Source organism: Megalobrama amblycephala, linkage group LG17, assembly GCF_018812025.1.
Source record: "Megalobrama amblycephala isolate DHTTF-2021 linkage group LG17, ASM1881202v1, whole genome shotgun sequence".
Taxonomy (NCBI): domain Eukaryota; kingdom Metazoa; phylum Chordata; class Actinopteri; order Cypriniformes; family Xenocyprididae; genus Megalobrama; species Megalobrama amblycephala.
This window is the reverse complement of record NC_063060.1, coordinates 39545677-39561953: the sequence shown is the minus strand read 5'-3', so window position 1 is coordinate 39561953 and position 16277 is coordinate 39545677. Positions and strand designations below refer to the sequence as shown.

The following is a 16277-nucleotide window of genomic DNA, read 5'->3' as shown; positions in this document are numbered from 1 at the left end:
TTGCACAAACGATAGTTCAGGGAGGTTTTAAATGCATATTGTCCACTGTGCACAGTTGCCCTGAAGCCACCGGGTTGGCAGTGCAACCAGGCTTGGGCCCGCCATCGATGCTTGCAGCTATATTAATTATTATTTTCAGAAGTCAATAATGACACTGCAAAAATGATTGTAGGCTCAACTTTTTAATGTAACACAAAAGTTATATTTCCATGTGTAGATTATGCCTAAAACACCACATAATCAATGCTTCTCACAGAGACTGTTTATGAGTTAAATCAATCATACACAATCTATAATCATAAAACAGACCAAGACACATTCACCGGCCACCCTGAAAGACCAGTAATGACAGTAAAAGTTTAATAAAGCAATAAATAGTTTACTCAGTAAACAGAATTCTCAATATTAGATGTTGGTTTGTTGAGCTGCAGAGATCCCTTGCGAGATTTGAACCTACAGTCTTTTTAATGAACAACACCTACACCTGAGAGGAAGTTTAACATTTAGAATACAGACTCTTTTTTGAATGCATTTATTCAGGAAACATGACACTCCTTTTGTAACCAGACTGTCAGATCTGCTAGAAGGAGATCATACACTGTCAGACTCGTCTTGTGTCTGTACGGCGTCTTGTAGGGCAGCATACTCTGCCATGTTAGGCAATCCTGATACTACACAACAACTCAGAGCACTGCGGTAAATGGTCATTTCAATTGCTTCAGACCTGTGGAGAAAACAGATGCAGTGAATGCAATGAAATATAGCCTACATAATACTTATAGTCTTATAGATATCTAATGCAGTCTGAAATGATCTGTGAGATTTAGTGTTTGTGGAAGTTACCATTCATCTGTCTTCTCATCGTAGGACTCCACATCACAGGTGGTGCCAATTCCATTAAAGCCTCCGACAGCAAACAACTGACCATCAACTACCTGGATTTTCAGGAAGGTAAAAGGAAAATAAATCATGTTTAACTTTGCATGAATAAATCTTAGTAAGATGCAACACTTCAATTAAACAGGGTTGAATTTTTTGACTGTTGGAATTAGGTGGATGTTTTCTTAGTCAAACACATTGATCTTTGAAGATTGCTACAATTTTATGGTGCAGTTAATATGGGATCCACCATATTCATTATCATAAAATTATTATTGTCATTTCACCAGATGCAGATATTAATTGTCCACACCTCACCTCAATGCCAAAGTTGCTGCGTGGGTTGTACATTGCTGCAACATCACGCCAGATGTCAGTCAGCGGGTTGTAGGCCTCCACACTCCGCAAACGACCGGCACCATCATAACCACCAACCTGTTACGGTATGGTGGTGTAGAGATGAGGCAGATACGGATTTCCACAATAACATAGAGCTTTAATCAAACAAAGGCAAGGAAACACCAAACATAACGTTAACACAGAGAACGGACGAGGAGTGAAGGGAGTGAGTGCAATATATGGGAGTGCAGACAATAGAGTCCAGGTGCAGGTGATGAGTGCTGATGAGGAGCTGACGAGGGAAGTGAGTGCAGGTGTGGAGAACAGGAGGATCTTGGGAATTGAAGTCCAGGGAAACAAGGGTTCTGTGACATTACCCCCCCCTCCCGGTAGGCGCGTCCTCGCGCCGTAGATGAAACAACCGGGAGGGGGGCGGGCGCCCTGGAGACCTCAAGCTGGTGCAGGGGGAGGAGCAAACTGGAGTGGAGGTCTCCAGGGCAGGTTCAAAAGCCATGGCAGGTCAGGGGCTGAAGGCAGCCATGGCGGGTCAGGGCTGAAGGCAGCCATGGCGGGTCAGGGGCTGAAGGCAGCCATGGCGGGTCAGGGGCTGAAGGCAGCCATGGCGGGTCAGGGGCTGAAGGCAGCCATGGCGGGTCAGGGGCTGAAGGCAGCCATGGCGGGTCAGGGGCTGAAGGCAGCCATGGCGGGTCAGGGGCTGAAGGCAGCCATGGCGGGTCAGGGGCTGAAGGCAGCCATGGCGGGTCAGGTGCAGCGGGCAGCCATGGCGGGTCAGGTGCAGCGGGCAGCCATGCAGCGGGCATACATGGCGGGTCAGGTGCAGCGGGCAGCCATGGCGGGTCAGGTGCAGCGGGCAGCCATGGCGGGTCAGGTGCAGCGGGCAGCCATGGCGGGTCAGGTGCAGCGGGCAGCCATGGCGGGTCAGGTGCAGCGGGCAGCCATGGCGGGTCAGGTGCAGCGGGCAGCCATGGCGGGTCAGGAGCCGAAGCCTTCGAGGCGTTGAGCCCAGGCGTCGCTGAAGGACTGGCGGGTGATGGCGGAACCGAAGGCTCCGCCGACCGAAGCGCAGCCGGGGCTCCAGAAGGCCGCAGAGGCAGCAGGAGGACAGCCAACAAAACGAACACCGGGGGGAGTGAGGAGGCCAACTGAATCCGAGGGACGGAGTGACGGAGCGGAGACGGAGGAGTGCAGTCCAGAGGGGAGGGCAGGCTGATGAATGACCAAGGTGTGAGTGGAGGCAGGATGGAGACTGGTGAAGCTGGAGGACTGATGGGCAACGGTGGAGCAGAAGGAGGTTGGAGCCGGGGTGAAGGTAATCGCCCAGAGGTCCGAGGTGGAGATCTGGGCGAGGGGGCTTGAGGTGAAGGTTCAGTGAAGACACACATGGGAGGCGGGAGAGGGAGGCAGGGAGGGAAAACAGTCTTTACAAAGTTCATAATAAAGAGCTCGGTGGTGGCAGGAGCGGCTGGCTCGGCGGCGGCGGCTGGAGCGACTGGCTCGGCGGCGGCGGCTGGAGCGGCAGGCTCGGCGGCGGCGGCTGGAGCTGAGGGCTCGGCGGCGGCGGCTGGAGCTGAGGGCTCGCCGAGGGTTGGAGCGGCAGGCTCGGAGAGGGTTGGAGCGGCAGGCTCGGAGAGGGTTGGAGCGGCAGGCTCGGAGAGGGTTGGAGCGGCAGGCTCGGAGAGGGTTGGAGCGGCAGGCTCGGAGAGGGTTGGAGCCGAGGGCTCGGCGGCGGCTGGAGCGGCTTGCTCGGCGGAGACTGGAGCGGCTTGCTCGGCGGAGACTGGAGCGGCTTGCTCGGCGGAGACTGGAGCGGCTTGCTCGGCGGAGACTGGAGAACTTGGCTCTGTCCAAAAGTCTATAAGCCAGGCCACCTCACTAGGTGGCTCGCACAGGGTTGGAGCAGGCTCTGGAGATACTGGAGCGGGCTCTGGAGATACTGGAGCGGGCTCTGGAGACACTGGAACGGGCTCTGGAGACACTGGAGCCTCTTTCTTCCTCCTCCTCCGCTTACTGGGCCCAGTAGAGGAATGTGGGTCCAGCATGGGGCAGGCAGGGAGTTCGCTGGAGGGGTATGCGGAGGAAGCCGGAGGTTGACTGACTGGCCCGGCCAGCCGTGTTTCTGGATGGACTGGACGACAACACTTATCCTGAACCCTATCCACGTAGAATTTGGAGCCATTTAACCACAAAATTAAATTGATAGTTTCGCTTAAGGAGAAACAAAAAACAGGTTCATCAAAACGGATAGTGTCGTCATCCAATCCATCCAAAAACAGGGAGATCAACCATGCATCAGGCCAGTCAGACAAGAAAGCAAGCTCAACGAACTCCTCCACATACCTCTCCAGCGAACGACCCACCTGTAGGAGCCCGATGAGGCGATCACCGGTTGTCAGAAGAGTGAGAGGCGTTGGAGGAGCAGGAGCCAGGGAGCTGGTGGAAGTCTCATTTTTTTTTTGTGGAAAATCTGGTCGTTTAGGTTCCGTTCTTCTGTTACGGTATGGTGGTGTAGAGATGAGGCAGATACGGATTTCCACAATAACATAGAGCTTTAATCAAACAAAGGCAAGGAAACACCAAACATAACGTTAACACAACAGAGAACGGACGAGGAGTGAAGGGAGTGAGTGCAATATATGGGAGTGCAGACAATAGAGTCCAGGTGCAGGTGATGAGTGCTGATGAGGAGCTGACGAGGGAAGTGAGTGCAGGTGTGGAGAACAGGAGGATCTTGGGAATTGAAGTCCAGGGAAACAAGGGTTCTGTGACACAACCTTTAAATAAATACATTTTTTATTATGTATTCTGTGCATTTGTATGCACATCCATGCATGCTATTTACACATTTGAAACCTTTAAACTGTGATTGTTCCATATTTCTATGTTTGTGTCAGGGTTATTATAAACTAAATCCATAAAAAACATTCACACTGTAAAAAATAATTTTCATGATTTGTTGTCATAAAATCTTTTCTTTTGTCAAATCAACTTAGATAATTAATGTAGTTCAGATAACATAATATTCTGAGTTTCTGTACATTAACCCAATTGTACAGAAGAGGATTAGGGCCAAGCAATAATAAAAAAATAAGACCATCTCGAGATTAAAGTTGTTAAATTTCAAGAAAAAACTCGTTAAATTTCGAGAAAAAAGTCTAAATAAAATGTTGAGAATAAAGTCATTAAATTACGAGAAAAAACTCGTTAAATTTCGAGAAAAAAGTCGAGATAAAATGTTGAGAATAAAGTCAATAAATTATGAGAAAAAAGTCGTTAGATTATGAGAACAAATTCATTAGATTATGAGAACAAATTAATTAAATTAATTAAAAAAGTCGATAAATTTAGAGGAAAAAAAGTTGAGATAAAATGTTGAGAATAAAGTCATTAAATTACCAGAAAAAAAAGTCATTAAATTATGAGAACAAATTCGTAATTTAATGAATTAATGAGTTTATTCTCAACATTTTATTTCGACTTTTTTCTTGGAAATTTAACGAGTTTTTTTCTCGGGATGGTTTTACTTTTTTATTTATGCTTGGCCCTAATCCTCTTCCGTACAATTGTGTAATAGTGTAAATGAAATTATTCCTAAATTATAGTTATTACTAGATTAACATGTAACATGTGTAACAAGGACACTAAAATACAGTGTTACCAAAGTTAATATATTAATTTTAAAGGAATTATAAAAACTGCATTATATCTAAAAAAGAGAGAAAGCAGTTTAACAAATTAATGTTTCTGCAGAGAATGCAGATTATATGGCCATAAAAAAAAGTGGTTTGAACATGTGGAATATGATATCTGGTCATGTTATTAATGTTTCTTTTCTGAAATTTATAATTTCTGCCTTATAACAAAGACCTAATTCAGCCTCACACAGGTGTTAGCACATATTTTATTACATTTGGGGCTGGATAGATTGTGGTTTTGATTGTGGTTTTCACTAGATCGGTTCAAAGTGAAAAGAGCTTCAGGTTTTTGTACGACGTGTTTCATGTTTTGTATCACTGGGCTCCAACTCTTAGAGCACAATAATAGAGAGCTGAATCTGACAGACGTACATCAGTAATAGTGAGTTCAGTGGATGAATCTGATGTAGTCGACTGAAACTGATGATCAGAAGTGTGTTCATAATAACCACTCCATGATCGTGCTCCTTTGCGTAATAAATACTGAGGTTCTTTGTTTGGATATTGTCTGTACCAGTAAAGCAGAACATTTTGACTATTTGCACTATATGAGCAGCTCAGCTTGACAGTTTCTGTTTCTTTAGTGTTTTTTTCTCTCTCTTTATCTGGCTCAATGTTGTCTCCAGTCACCAAACCTGTGAACAATAAAAAGAGATTTTTGATTTGTGAAAGGTTGACAAAATGATATTGCAAGAATAATATACTATTTTACAAAAAATGCTGTTTAATGCTTTAAAATTGTAATTGTTTATGTACAGAATTTTATTAATTAATAAATGACGCACCTGTCCCCACAATGAGAATCAGTATGAAGCATGTGTCCATGTTGAATCAGATCAGATCAGTTCTCTGTTGAGGCTCTCAGTGCTTGAGCTGTAAGTCACTGCAGATCAGTCACAAACACACACAGGAACTTCTTGTCATCATCCAATCCCCCACATCACCGGATTGAACACAGCTGACTGGAACACCGGTCTCGTGATGAGAAAGAGAGAGAAAGAGAGAGAAAGAGCAAACAAAACCACATCCAACACACATGAACACATTGAATATGTCCTCGGACGTAACAGTATCTGTACGATCTATTACATGAGAAAATGGATGGAAATTTATTCTGTAGACTACTTTTGTATGGATTTAATATATTTAACAATATTAGGAGCTTCATTCATTTTGATTGTCATAATGATTTTAATATATAATCTTTCTATCTGCAGTTTATATTTGTAGACATATATCCATTAGCTTTTTATCAGTTTATTTATTTTCATTCAGTTATTGCTCTACTTATTACTTACATCTGAGGTTTACAGATTCTCTTGTAGTCTTTGTCTCTGTGTCTGTTGCTTGTTCTCATTGGATTAAATACAGAAGGGTTTTTGTACAGAGTTACAGTGTTTCCTGTGACTGTGGGCCTCAGAGCACAGTAATACAGAGCAGAGTCTGATACTGCAGCAGAGGAGATGATCAGATCCATGTGGATTTGTTCCTTTTTTTCAACTTTAACAGAGAATCTTGAATGTACTTCAGATACTTTAGGCTTTTTTTCAGTACTTAAAGTGGAAACAAGAAATTCAGGTTTTGATCTTCCATACTGACGGTACCAGAAGAGATAATCTGAACCTCCAGGAGAGGAATAACTACAGGACAACTTAACATTTTGTCCCTCATCAGCACCAACATTTGTTGTGTCTGGTTTGATGGTATTTCCAAAGACAGCAGCTGAAACAGAAGAGGAATGGGTTGATTTATAGAAAGATTTCTTTATAATCAGTCAATGAATGAATCAAAGAAATACACACCTGCTGAGACACAGAGCAGAATAAGTGAATGAAGATTCATTGTTCAAGTGTTCACTCTGAGAAGAGTCAGACTGAATGGTTTCATCCACAGTCTCTTTCAGACACGATTAGATCATGTCAGATCTGTGAACTCTGAGTCCCTCCTCTCTGAGAACATCATGTCTATATTTCACACTTGAGGAACTGAAGAAAGAGCCAATCACACTCACTGTTTTCTCTTGTTTTCTCTGTGCTGTGTTTTGTGTCATTTTATATAGGAAATATATTTATGTCCTGCAAATTAGATTTCTGAAATTTACCTTTCATTTTCCACTGTGTGTGTATAATGGTGTGTTGTGTGTGTCTGTGAATGTGTGTAAATGAGTGTGTGTTTGAGTGGGTGTTTCTGTTTTGTACTCTCAATGTTTTAGAGTGTAACTTCTTTCTTGCAGTTCATTTTTTTCTGCTCTGTGGCTGAATTATTGATTTTATTTCACACATTTGTATAAACTTGCTCTGTCTTATAGTTGTGCTAGTTCATATGTGTATGTGTGTGTGTGTGTGTGTGTGTGTGTGTGTGTGTGTGTGTGTGTGTGTGTGTGTAGGGTGGGGTTGGTTGTGTATATTTTGCACTCTTTACATTTGAGTTTTCGTATTTTTTCGTATTTCCCATTCATTTCCTATGTCGGTCATTTTTGACCGCAAAGAAGGTAAATGTATTTTTTTTTTTTACGACCCTTTAACATGTCCGAATGATGTCTTTGATTTTTTTGTGTGTTCATATTGCTAATGTGACAAAATCTCATTCTGATGAAGCTATGATTTTTAACATTTCAAAATATAAAATTTTTCGGTCAAAAATGACCAAAGAGGGCCGGGCTAGAGTAACATGTAACGTGTAACAAGGACGCTATAATAAGTGTTACCAAAGTTAATTTATTAATTTGTAAGGAATTATAAAAAATGCATTACGTCTAAGAAAGACAGAAAGTGGTTTAACAAATTGATGTTTCTGCCAGAGAATGCAGATTATATGGCCATAAAAAAGTGGTCATGTGGTTTGAACATGTGGAATATGATATCTGGTCATGTTGTTAATGTTTCTTTTCTGCAATTTCTAGTTTAAGCCTTATAACAAAGATCTAATTCAGCCTCACACAGGTGTTCAAAAAGGTTCAAAGTGAAAAGAGCTTCAGGTTTTATTTAAATCCTAGTCTCCAGATATCATTTTTTGCCGCTACTGTATATTGCACATGACAATAATTTGAGATGTTTTATTGTTTGTTGTATTAAAGGGCAGTTTATAGGGATTTAATAACTCTAATTGAATAATGTAAATCTTTCACATTGCCACACAAATTCACACCTTATAGTTTCTGCAATTACATTAAAATAAAAACAGAAAACCCTTGAAGCAGAACTGGTTGCAGTTTTCACTTTTGGATTTTTATTTATTTATTTATTTATTTATTTATTTATTTATTTATTCATTCATTCATTCATTGTAACACACATTTTTTCAACATTTACTGAACACTCTCAAAAGTTTAATTCTAAAGGTTAAAGGATCAGGCCAACCTTTAATTTAAAGTAGAGGAATTTGCTGACTAAATGTAAGTTAATTTGATGCTGCAATCTCTGAATCTAATGAAACAATATTTTTAATGCTTTTAATGTTTTTTTATGCCTTTAATGGTTTAATGTTTCTGTTTGTCTTTTATGGCTTATAATCTCTTCACACAGGTGTAACCACATATTTTATTACATTTGGGGCTGGATAGATTGTGGTTTTGATTGTGGTTTTCACTAGATCGGTTCAAAGAGAAAAGAGCTTCAGGTTTTTGTACGAATTGTTTCATGTTTTGTATCACTGGGCTCCAACTCTTAGAGCACAATAATAGAGAGCTGAATCTGACAGACGAACATCAGTAATAGTGAGTTCAGTGGATGTTCGTGATGTAGTCGACAGAAACCGATCATCAGAGGTTTCTTCATAACTATATGATCGTGCACCTTTGAGTAATAAATACTGAGGTTCTTTGTTAGGATATTGTCTGTACCAGTAAAGATAAACATTATTGCTGGTTGTACTATATGAGCAGCTCAGCTTGACAGTTTCTGTTTCTTTAGTGGTAACATTTTTCTCTTTATCTGGCTCAATATTGTCTCCAGACACCAAACCTGTGAACAATAATCAGAAACAAAAAATGATTTGTCATAGCAAGGATAACCAAAAACATTTCAAACACATGACACAATGCAAACAGTAAAAGTTAGAAAAATAAGATTGTTAAATCATTGTTTTTTAAATAGTTTATTTACCTGTTCCCATAATCACAATGAGCAGAAAGCATCTGTCCATGTTGAATCAGATCAGCAGTTCTTTGCTGCACTGTGTGTGAGACACTGAAGGACGTAAAGACACGAACTTCCTGCTCACTGTCACATGATGTCTGTCTGTCCACCTATCTATCTATCTATCTATCTATCTATCTATCTATCTATCTATCTATCTATCTATCTATCTGTCTATCTATCTATCTGTCTATCTATCTGTCTGTCTGTCTGTCTGTCTTTTACAACAATTTTAGTATAAAAGTTTCTTTTCAAAATTCTTTTCTGTCCTTCTGAAATATACACGAAATGAAATATGTGTATTGCCTGAAACGTTATGAATGTTTTATATTTTCATGTCATGTTTTTATTTATATTACATTAACAGCTGCATTTTCTAAAGAACATTTGACAACACTGCAGCCCTGTGGCAGAAATGTGCCTGCACAATGTGATTATCATTTAACACCTTTAATGTGTCAGAATTTATTAAATTACTTGGAAAAAGTAGAGTGCATGAAAAGTGGAAGGTATGTTGTATGGATGTAATATCATTGTCAGTTTAAGACTGTTTGACTCTCTGTATCAGCTCTTCTTGCTCTCTCTCACTGTGTCACAGGTTTTTGTACAGGGATGATGTGTTTCCTGTCACAGTGGGCGTCAGAGCGCAGTAATACAGCGCAGAGTCAGACACACACAGGTTCTTGATTGTCAGAGGAACTGAAGTTTTGCTGAGATTTGCTTGAAATCTCTCCTTGAATTCATCCTCATTGTGTCCAGAGTTAGAGTATTGTTCAACATGTTCTTGGGGATCCCATTAACTTTCTGCTGGTACCAGAAGAGAGTCGGGTTTGTGTAAGACGTCTGATATGTACAGTTGATTGTTACATCATCACCTTCAAAAGCAGACTGAATCTTTGTGTGCTGATCAACTTTGTCTTGAGATTTACATCCTGAAATAGAATTGAAACAATATGAATAAAAAAATTCACCCATTGACTGCAAGGAATATGTACATACACAAAATAATCATTATTTGATAGCTTTACTCACCCCAGATATATAAAAATATGATCACAATGACACTTTTACAGAGTGCCATTATATACAATTGAAATCCCCAAGGATATATGCAGAGATGTTGTGATCTCCTTCCTCTTTCTGTATCTGTTAAAGCAGCAGTAAATTCAAGTCATTTGGTCTGACTGCTGGGAGGAGCCTGTGCTACAGTAAGTGCCAATGAAGCAGAGGTGTAAAAAGTACTCAAAAATGTTACTCAAGTGAAAGTACAAGTACTGAGTGAAAATTTTACTCAATTAAAAGTAAAAGTATCTGGCCAAAATCATACTTGAGTAAAAGTAAAAAAGTACTACATTAAAATTGTACTTGAGTATTAAAAAAGTAAAAGTAACAGCAAGAATGAAAACTAGAGATTCTCGTTTAAGCTTTAAATCTCTAAAAACATGAAGTGAATGAACCACATACAAGGTTTTATCCTGCTGTAGAACTGTTTGTGTTTAATTGTATTTAATTATCAAACTATAAGACTACTACCTAATGCCAGTAAGCAACATGCTACTCAAAGATACTCACAACATGGGCTCAGGAATACTTCCAGAAAACATTGTTGGTGAACACAATCCACCGTGCTATTCGACGTTGCCGGCTAAAACTCAATAGGTCAAAAAAGAAGCCATATCTAAACATGATCCAGAAGCGCAGGCGTTTTCTCTGGGCCAAGGCTCATTTAAAATGGACTGTGGCAAAATGGAAAACTGTTCTGTGGTCAGATTAATCAAAATTTGAAGTTCTTTTTGGAAAATTGGGACGCCATGTCATCCGGACTAAAGAGGACAAGGACAACCCAAGTTGTTATCAGCGCTCAGTTCAGAAGCCTGCATCTCTGATGGTATGGGGTTGCATGAGTGCATGTGGCATGGGCAGCTTACACATCTGGAAAGGCACCATCAATGCTGAAAGGTATATCCAAGTTCTAGAACAACATATGCTCCCATCCAGACGTCGTCTCTTTCAGGGAAGACCTTGCATTTTCTAACATGAAAATGCCAGACCACATACTGCATCAATTACAACATCATGGCTGCGTAGAAGGAGGATCCAGGTACTAAAATGGCCAGCCTGCAATCCAGATCTTTCACCCATAGAAAACATTTGGCGCATCATAAAGAGGAAGATGCGACAAAGAAGACCTAAGACAGTTGAGCAACTAGAAGCCTGTATTAGACAAGAATGGGACAACATTCCTATTTCTAAACTTGAGCAACTTGTCTCCTCAGTCCCCAGACGTTTGCAGACTGTTATAAAAAGAAGAGGGGATGCCACACAGTGGTAAACATGGATCATGGTCCCAACTTTTTTGAGATGTGTTGATGCCATGAAATTTAAAATCAACATATTTTTCCCTTAAAATGATACATTTTCTCAGTTTAAACATTTGATATGTCATCTATGTTGTATTCTGAATAAAATATTGAAATTTGAAACTTCCACATCATTGCATTCTGTTTTTATTCACAATTTGTACAGTGTCCCAACTTTTTTGGAATCGGGTTTGTATTTTACCAGTTGTGGAATCCAACCATTCAACTATCTGAGGTAACGTAGTTAGCCTACTTTGAGTATTTCCATTTTATGCAACTTTACACATTTATTAATAGTAAATTAATAATTAATACATTTAAGATCATCATATTTGCATCGAACATTATATTTCACACCTAGTGGAATAATAATAATAATAGTATCAGTAGGTCTGAATTGAAATGGGCTATATTAGATGTTTTAATGGATCACGCTACAAACATAATGATGTAATAATACATGATGCATTGCTGTGTCCGTCATCGCATAATTCCCACTTTTGGACACTTTTGCTTTAACGGACATTAGACAACACTACAAAATCAAGCTGTTATATTCATATATTTATTGTCCAACATTCCCAATTTTTCTGATGCATGTCCTTAATTTAATTTTATATGTTAGTATTAATTCAGTGTTTATAAGACTTTTAAAGAATTTTAACCCAAACTGACTGGGTTTCTAGAGAGCAAAAAGGTTTTGTGAAAAAAGTTAGACTTAAAAACAAAGTGTGTAAAATTAACTGTTAAAATGATTTGATGATCACTAGTGATAGTATTTTATTCTGTGTTGTCATCATTCAGGTTGGATTTCAGCTTTTTTTTTATTTTACCAAACCAGCTGATATTTCCATAGAAACTAGTGGACTGCCAAGTCGCTTTCACCACAAAATGGTGGAAACGCAGGGCTGCTGCTGGGCGCCGGTGTTTCAATGGAATGTTCTATTGAGTGTCGCTTCTTGTTAGTGTATATTCTTTGAGGTCAAGGTGCTGTGCATTGTGGTAATTGATGTGACATGACGTCACTTCCAAAGGACCAATGAACATGTCTAACCAATTTCATGGAATGTGAAAACGAATCTCACTGGCAGAATAAATAGCATTTAAAATAAACTGGGCATCAGTGCAATTCAATTGGTTTGGTAATAGCAAGGGAAAATAGAATGAAGTGATCTCCAAAAAATAAGTACTTTTTGACTGTAAATAAAATTGTAAGGAGTAAAAAGTACTTTTTTTTCTTAAAAAATGTAATTAAGTAAAAGTAAAAGTACTGATTTTTAATTGTACTCAAGTAAAGTAAAAATCCCCAAAAATAATACTTAAGTACAGTAATCAAGTAAAATTACTCAAGTACTTTACACCTCTGCAATGAAGACTGTAGTTTATGTAATATATAGTGCTGTATCACTTCATTTTGCTTATATGTATAATAATGAATCTTAGGATGTATGTATCCATGTATTTGATTCGCTTATATCACTTTTTATTCACTGAAAAACACAGTATCTTATTACACTTTAGAATGCTTGATTCTGATTGGTCAATCATGGCATTCAGCAGCAGTCTGATATTTCCTTATATTTGCCATCATCCATAGAAACATTATATATCAGTCCGCTTATCTGAGTAACTCAAACCGGATCTACTTTCATGTCTCTCGTATCACAACTCTTGCTCTCTCATTCCAAACAAACACAACTTGCATCTCAGACCCTGTTTCCTCCTGGTATTGTAAATCATCTTGCAAATGACCTCAGATGACTTCAGCATTAATATTAATATTATATTGTTATATTGTTGTGTTTGTCTTGTTGCTAGGCCAGTTGTCCTGTATGTTGTTGTGGACTTTAAGGTAACATAACTGCAGGTCATATTATAAACTAAATTTGCAAACTTGAACTGTAAAATCCATTTCATATCCACACACCCTCACAAAAAATAAGCATACTTCAAGTTCATTTTATTAAGTAAACAAAACAGTATATTTAACAGTTAAGTTGAATACCAAGAACTGCAACCGTTAGAATTAAATTCCTCAGACAAATTAACAGATTATAAGAGTCTAGTAAGTATTCAAGTGCACAAATGTTCTCAGACTTTACAGTGTGAGCTTAAATGTATATTTACCACCAACATCAGTATTTACAGGGACAAATAAGATTAATATATTTAACATCAGTGGGATCTTAAACAAATATTTCGCACCAATATCACAGATTCTGCCACACTGTGGCCGATTTCTGAAATTACATTGTTTTGTTAAATTAAAAAAGTGTGCAAAGCCAAACTGATAGTAGACATTTAGGTTTTTTACCTTTTTAACTTCTGAACTGTACTAAATATATGTAAATATTATTTTTATTTTATTCTTTAAATATGGCCATGTATGAATGTAGCAAACACATTTGGTTTTGCATTTGCTGAGGAGAAATTTGGATTATATTGGAGCAAGACAATCTTAGTTTGTCAGTGTGAGATGTTTAATGGTCAAGAAAGAACAGTATTGATTATGTAAACTAAATATAAACTAAACGTTTTGTCAAAGTAATCTCTTTAGTCATTGTAAGGAGCCCCCCATCGGCCCAAAAACGGACTCCGACGCACCCGGGCGAAGGTTAATGCATGTATGCCTTTTCAGCGTCTCTGTGAAGTTCACTTAATTTCACTCGTTTAATCTGACTCCAATTTCAAATGATTCCTATTCTAAGGGTTGTGTCTCCAATTAGAAATTAATCATTTGTTATGTATTAATTTAGATAATTTAGATATTTGATTATTCTGGGTATCTCTATTATCTCTATCTCTATCTCTAATTATTCTTTCATTACGGACCCATTATCGCTTAGAGAATTTCGCATCGGCCGACTGCATTCTCACGGACATAAATTCGCCAGTTTATGATTCTTAGTCAGAGGGTGTAGAGTTTACTAATGCATTTGAGTCGAACCGCCACATGCTTGTTCATACAAAAATACAGTTTTCTTAGTCACGATACTGCAACTTGCTAAGTCAATAACAGACAAACTCAAAGAGTCCCATGATGTGCCACATGCTCCTTTCACGAGGCTCTCTAGTTTGACCTGCCCTGACGCAGATTTACGGAAATAACGGACTCCAATAATCTACCGGTCATAATGATTTCAGAAGAATCCAGAGTAAATCAAATATAACATTTTATTTGTCAAGTAAAAATGGATCATGCCAATTACATTACAATTAGACAATTAGAAGCCAATTCAGAAATGTTAAATGCATAACATCGATTACTCAAAGAAATGCATATATGCACAGACATTCACCCATTCACATTCTTCAGACATTCACCCATCTCTGTATGGGGGTTCTGGTTACAGAAGGTCCCCCATGACTGCTTTGCTTTTTACCTTTTATACCAGAACCAGAACAAAAGGATCGTAAATGTTTATTACACCAACTCCTGTTTTGGGGGAGAGGAGAAGAGACACCACCCAAAAAGAGGACAGAATTTTCCTTAGTTTTCCATCTTCTTCATAACACCAGTGACTGCTGTGAAATTGAGACCATTTTACCAATCGCACCTGAGACATTTAAAATGATACCAAACATGAAAAGGGAAAAACAATAAGTTACAATTATAAAGTTACATTATATGTGTTGAATAACTTTCAGTCAGGGGGAAGGAGAGTTTGTGTGTGTGTGTGTGTGTGGTGGGGGGAGGCGTTGTCCTTTTGGAGTTAGGGCAAGGCGTTGTCAATTGCTATTTCTCTGAGATCTTCTTCTCTAGGTGAGTTTTATTGCTTTATTGCAGGATGCTTGATCTCAGTTTTCGTTTAGCAGGAAAATCAAGCCTTACATCATAATGATAATGATTGAAATGAAGTAAATAAAGAAGTAAAAATTAAGATGTGTATTTGTGCACTAAAGGAACCACATGGAATGTGATTTCTGAATATATTAATGTTTCTAAAGCTTTTTTAACAGGCCTAATTCAGCCTCACACAGGTGTTAGCACATATTTTATTACATTTGGGGCTGGATAGATTGTGGTTTTGATTGTGGTTTTCACTAGATCGGTTCAACGTGAAAAGATCTTCAGGTTTTTGTACGACGTGTTTCATGTTTTGTATCACTGGGATCCAACTAGTAGAGCACAATAATAGAGAGCTGAATCTGACAGACGAACATCAGTAATAGAGAGTTCAGTGGATGTTCGTGATGTAGTCGACTGAAAGCGAGGATCAGAGGTGTGTTGATAAGCAGGTGCTGACCGTGCATTTTTGAATAATAAATACTGAGGTTCTTTGTTAGGATATTGTCTGTACCAGTAAAGCAGAACATATTCACTATTTGTACTATATGAGCAGCTCATCTTGACAGTTTCTGTTTCTTTAGTGTTTTTTTCTCTCTCTTTATCTGGCTCAATGTTGTCTCCAGTCACCAAACCTGTGAACAAGCACATGTATTTTTGATTTGTGAAAGCTGGAAAAATAATACTTAAAACACATTCACAGCACATTTTACAAAAATACAAAATAATAATAATAATAATAATAAATCAATTTTTTTTTTCATTTAAAAATCAGTGCTATTATTTATGTACAAATTGTCATTAATTATTGAAAATATTCTTTAAAATAAATATTGTACCTGTCCCCACAATGAGAATCAGTATGAAGCTTGTGTCCATGTTGAATCAGATCAGATCAGTTCTCTGTTGAGGCTCTCAGTGCTTGAGCTGTAAGTCACTGCAGATCAGTCACAAACACACACAGGAACTTCCTCCTCACTCAACTTCCTGCTGCTGTTTGTGATTGTCATTTAACTGTGTTAGATAACTATGCAATTTTTATTCATAGATTTAAACAGTCTTT

At 38.8% G+C, this 16277-nt stretch overlaps 2 protein-coding genes, 1 pseudogene and 2 gene segments (V, D, J or C); all 5 read right to left on the bottom strand.

Annotated features, from left to right (window-relative positions):
- Positions 1 to 796: 796 nt before the first annotated feature.
- LOC125251768 (kelch-like protein 10) lies at positions 797 to 4171 on the bottom strand. Its single transcript, XM_048164842.1, has 3 exons — positions 4011 to 4171; positions 1198 to 1314; positions 797 to 935 (listed from the first exon to the last, which is right to left on the bottom strand). The coding sequence occupies exons 1-3, from the start codon at positions 4059 to 4061 to the stop codon at positions 840 to 842; spliced, it is 264 nt and encodes an 87-aa protein (XP_048020799.1). The 5' UTR covers positions 4062 to 4171; the 3' UTR covers positions 797 to 839.
- Positions 4172 to 4877: 706 nt separating this feature from the next.
- Positions 4878 to 5866, bottom strand: LOC125251760. The segment is given in 2 exon segments: positions 4878 to 5566; positions 5717 to 5866. Coding segments are annotated over 2 exon segments (360 nt in total).
- Positions 5867 to 6207: 341 nt separating this feature from the next.
- Positions 6208 to 9109, bottom strand: LOC125251927. The gene is made up of 4 exons (XM_048165000.1): positions 9035 to 9109; positions 8584 to 8893; positions 6734 to 6774; positions 6208 to 6653 (listed from the first exon to the last, which is right to left on the bottom strand). The coding sequence occupies exons 1-4, from the start codon at positions 9072 to 9074 to the stop codon at positions 6226 to 6228; spliced, it is 819 nt and encodes a 272-aa protein (XP_048020957.1). The 5' UTR covers positions 9075 to 9109; the 3' UTR covers positions 6208 to 6225.
- Positions 9110 to 9291: 182 nt separating this feature from the next.
- Positions 9292 to 10402, bottom strand: LOC125251756 (annotated as a pseudogene).
- Positions 10403 to 15349: 4947 nt separating this feature from the next.
- LOC125251763 lies at positions 15350 to 16261 on the bottom strand. The segment is given in 2 exon segments: positions 15350 to 15849; positions 16054 to 16261. Coding segments are annotated over 2 exon segments (357 nt in total).
- Between the last annotated feature and the right edge of the window lie 16 nt (positions 16262 to 16277).

Bases quoted from the DNA above. Each gene is read 5' to 3' on its own strand.
- LOC125251768 (XM_048164842.1), bottom strand. From the start codon at position 4,061: ATGTGCATACAAATGCACAGAATACATAATAAAAAATGTATTTATTTA. The intron at 1,315-4,010 runs GTTGTGTCACAG...ATACCGTAACAG, and splicing joins AAAAATGTATTTATTTAAAG to GTTGGTGGTTATGATGGTGC. The intron at 936-1,197 runs GTGAGGTGTGGA...CTGAAAATCCAG, and splicing joins GCAGCAACTTTGGCATTGAG to GTAGTTGATGGTCAGTTGTT.
- LOC125251927 (XM_048165000.1), bottom strand. From the start codon at position 9,074: ATGGACAGATGCTTTCTGCTCATTGTGATTATGGGAACAG. The intron at 8,894-9,034 runs GTAAATAAACTA...TATTGTTCACAG, and splicing joins CATTGTGATTATGGGAACAG to GTTTGGTGTCTGGAGACAAT. The intron at 6,775-8,583 runs GTGATACAAAAC...GAACACTTGAAC, and splicing joins GCTCTAAGAGTTGGAGCCCA to AATGAATCTTCATTCACTTA.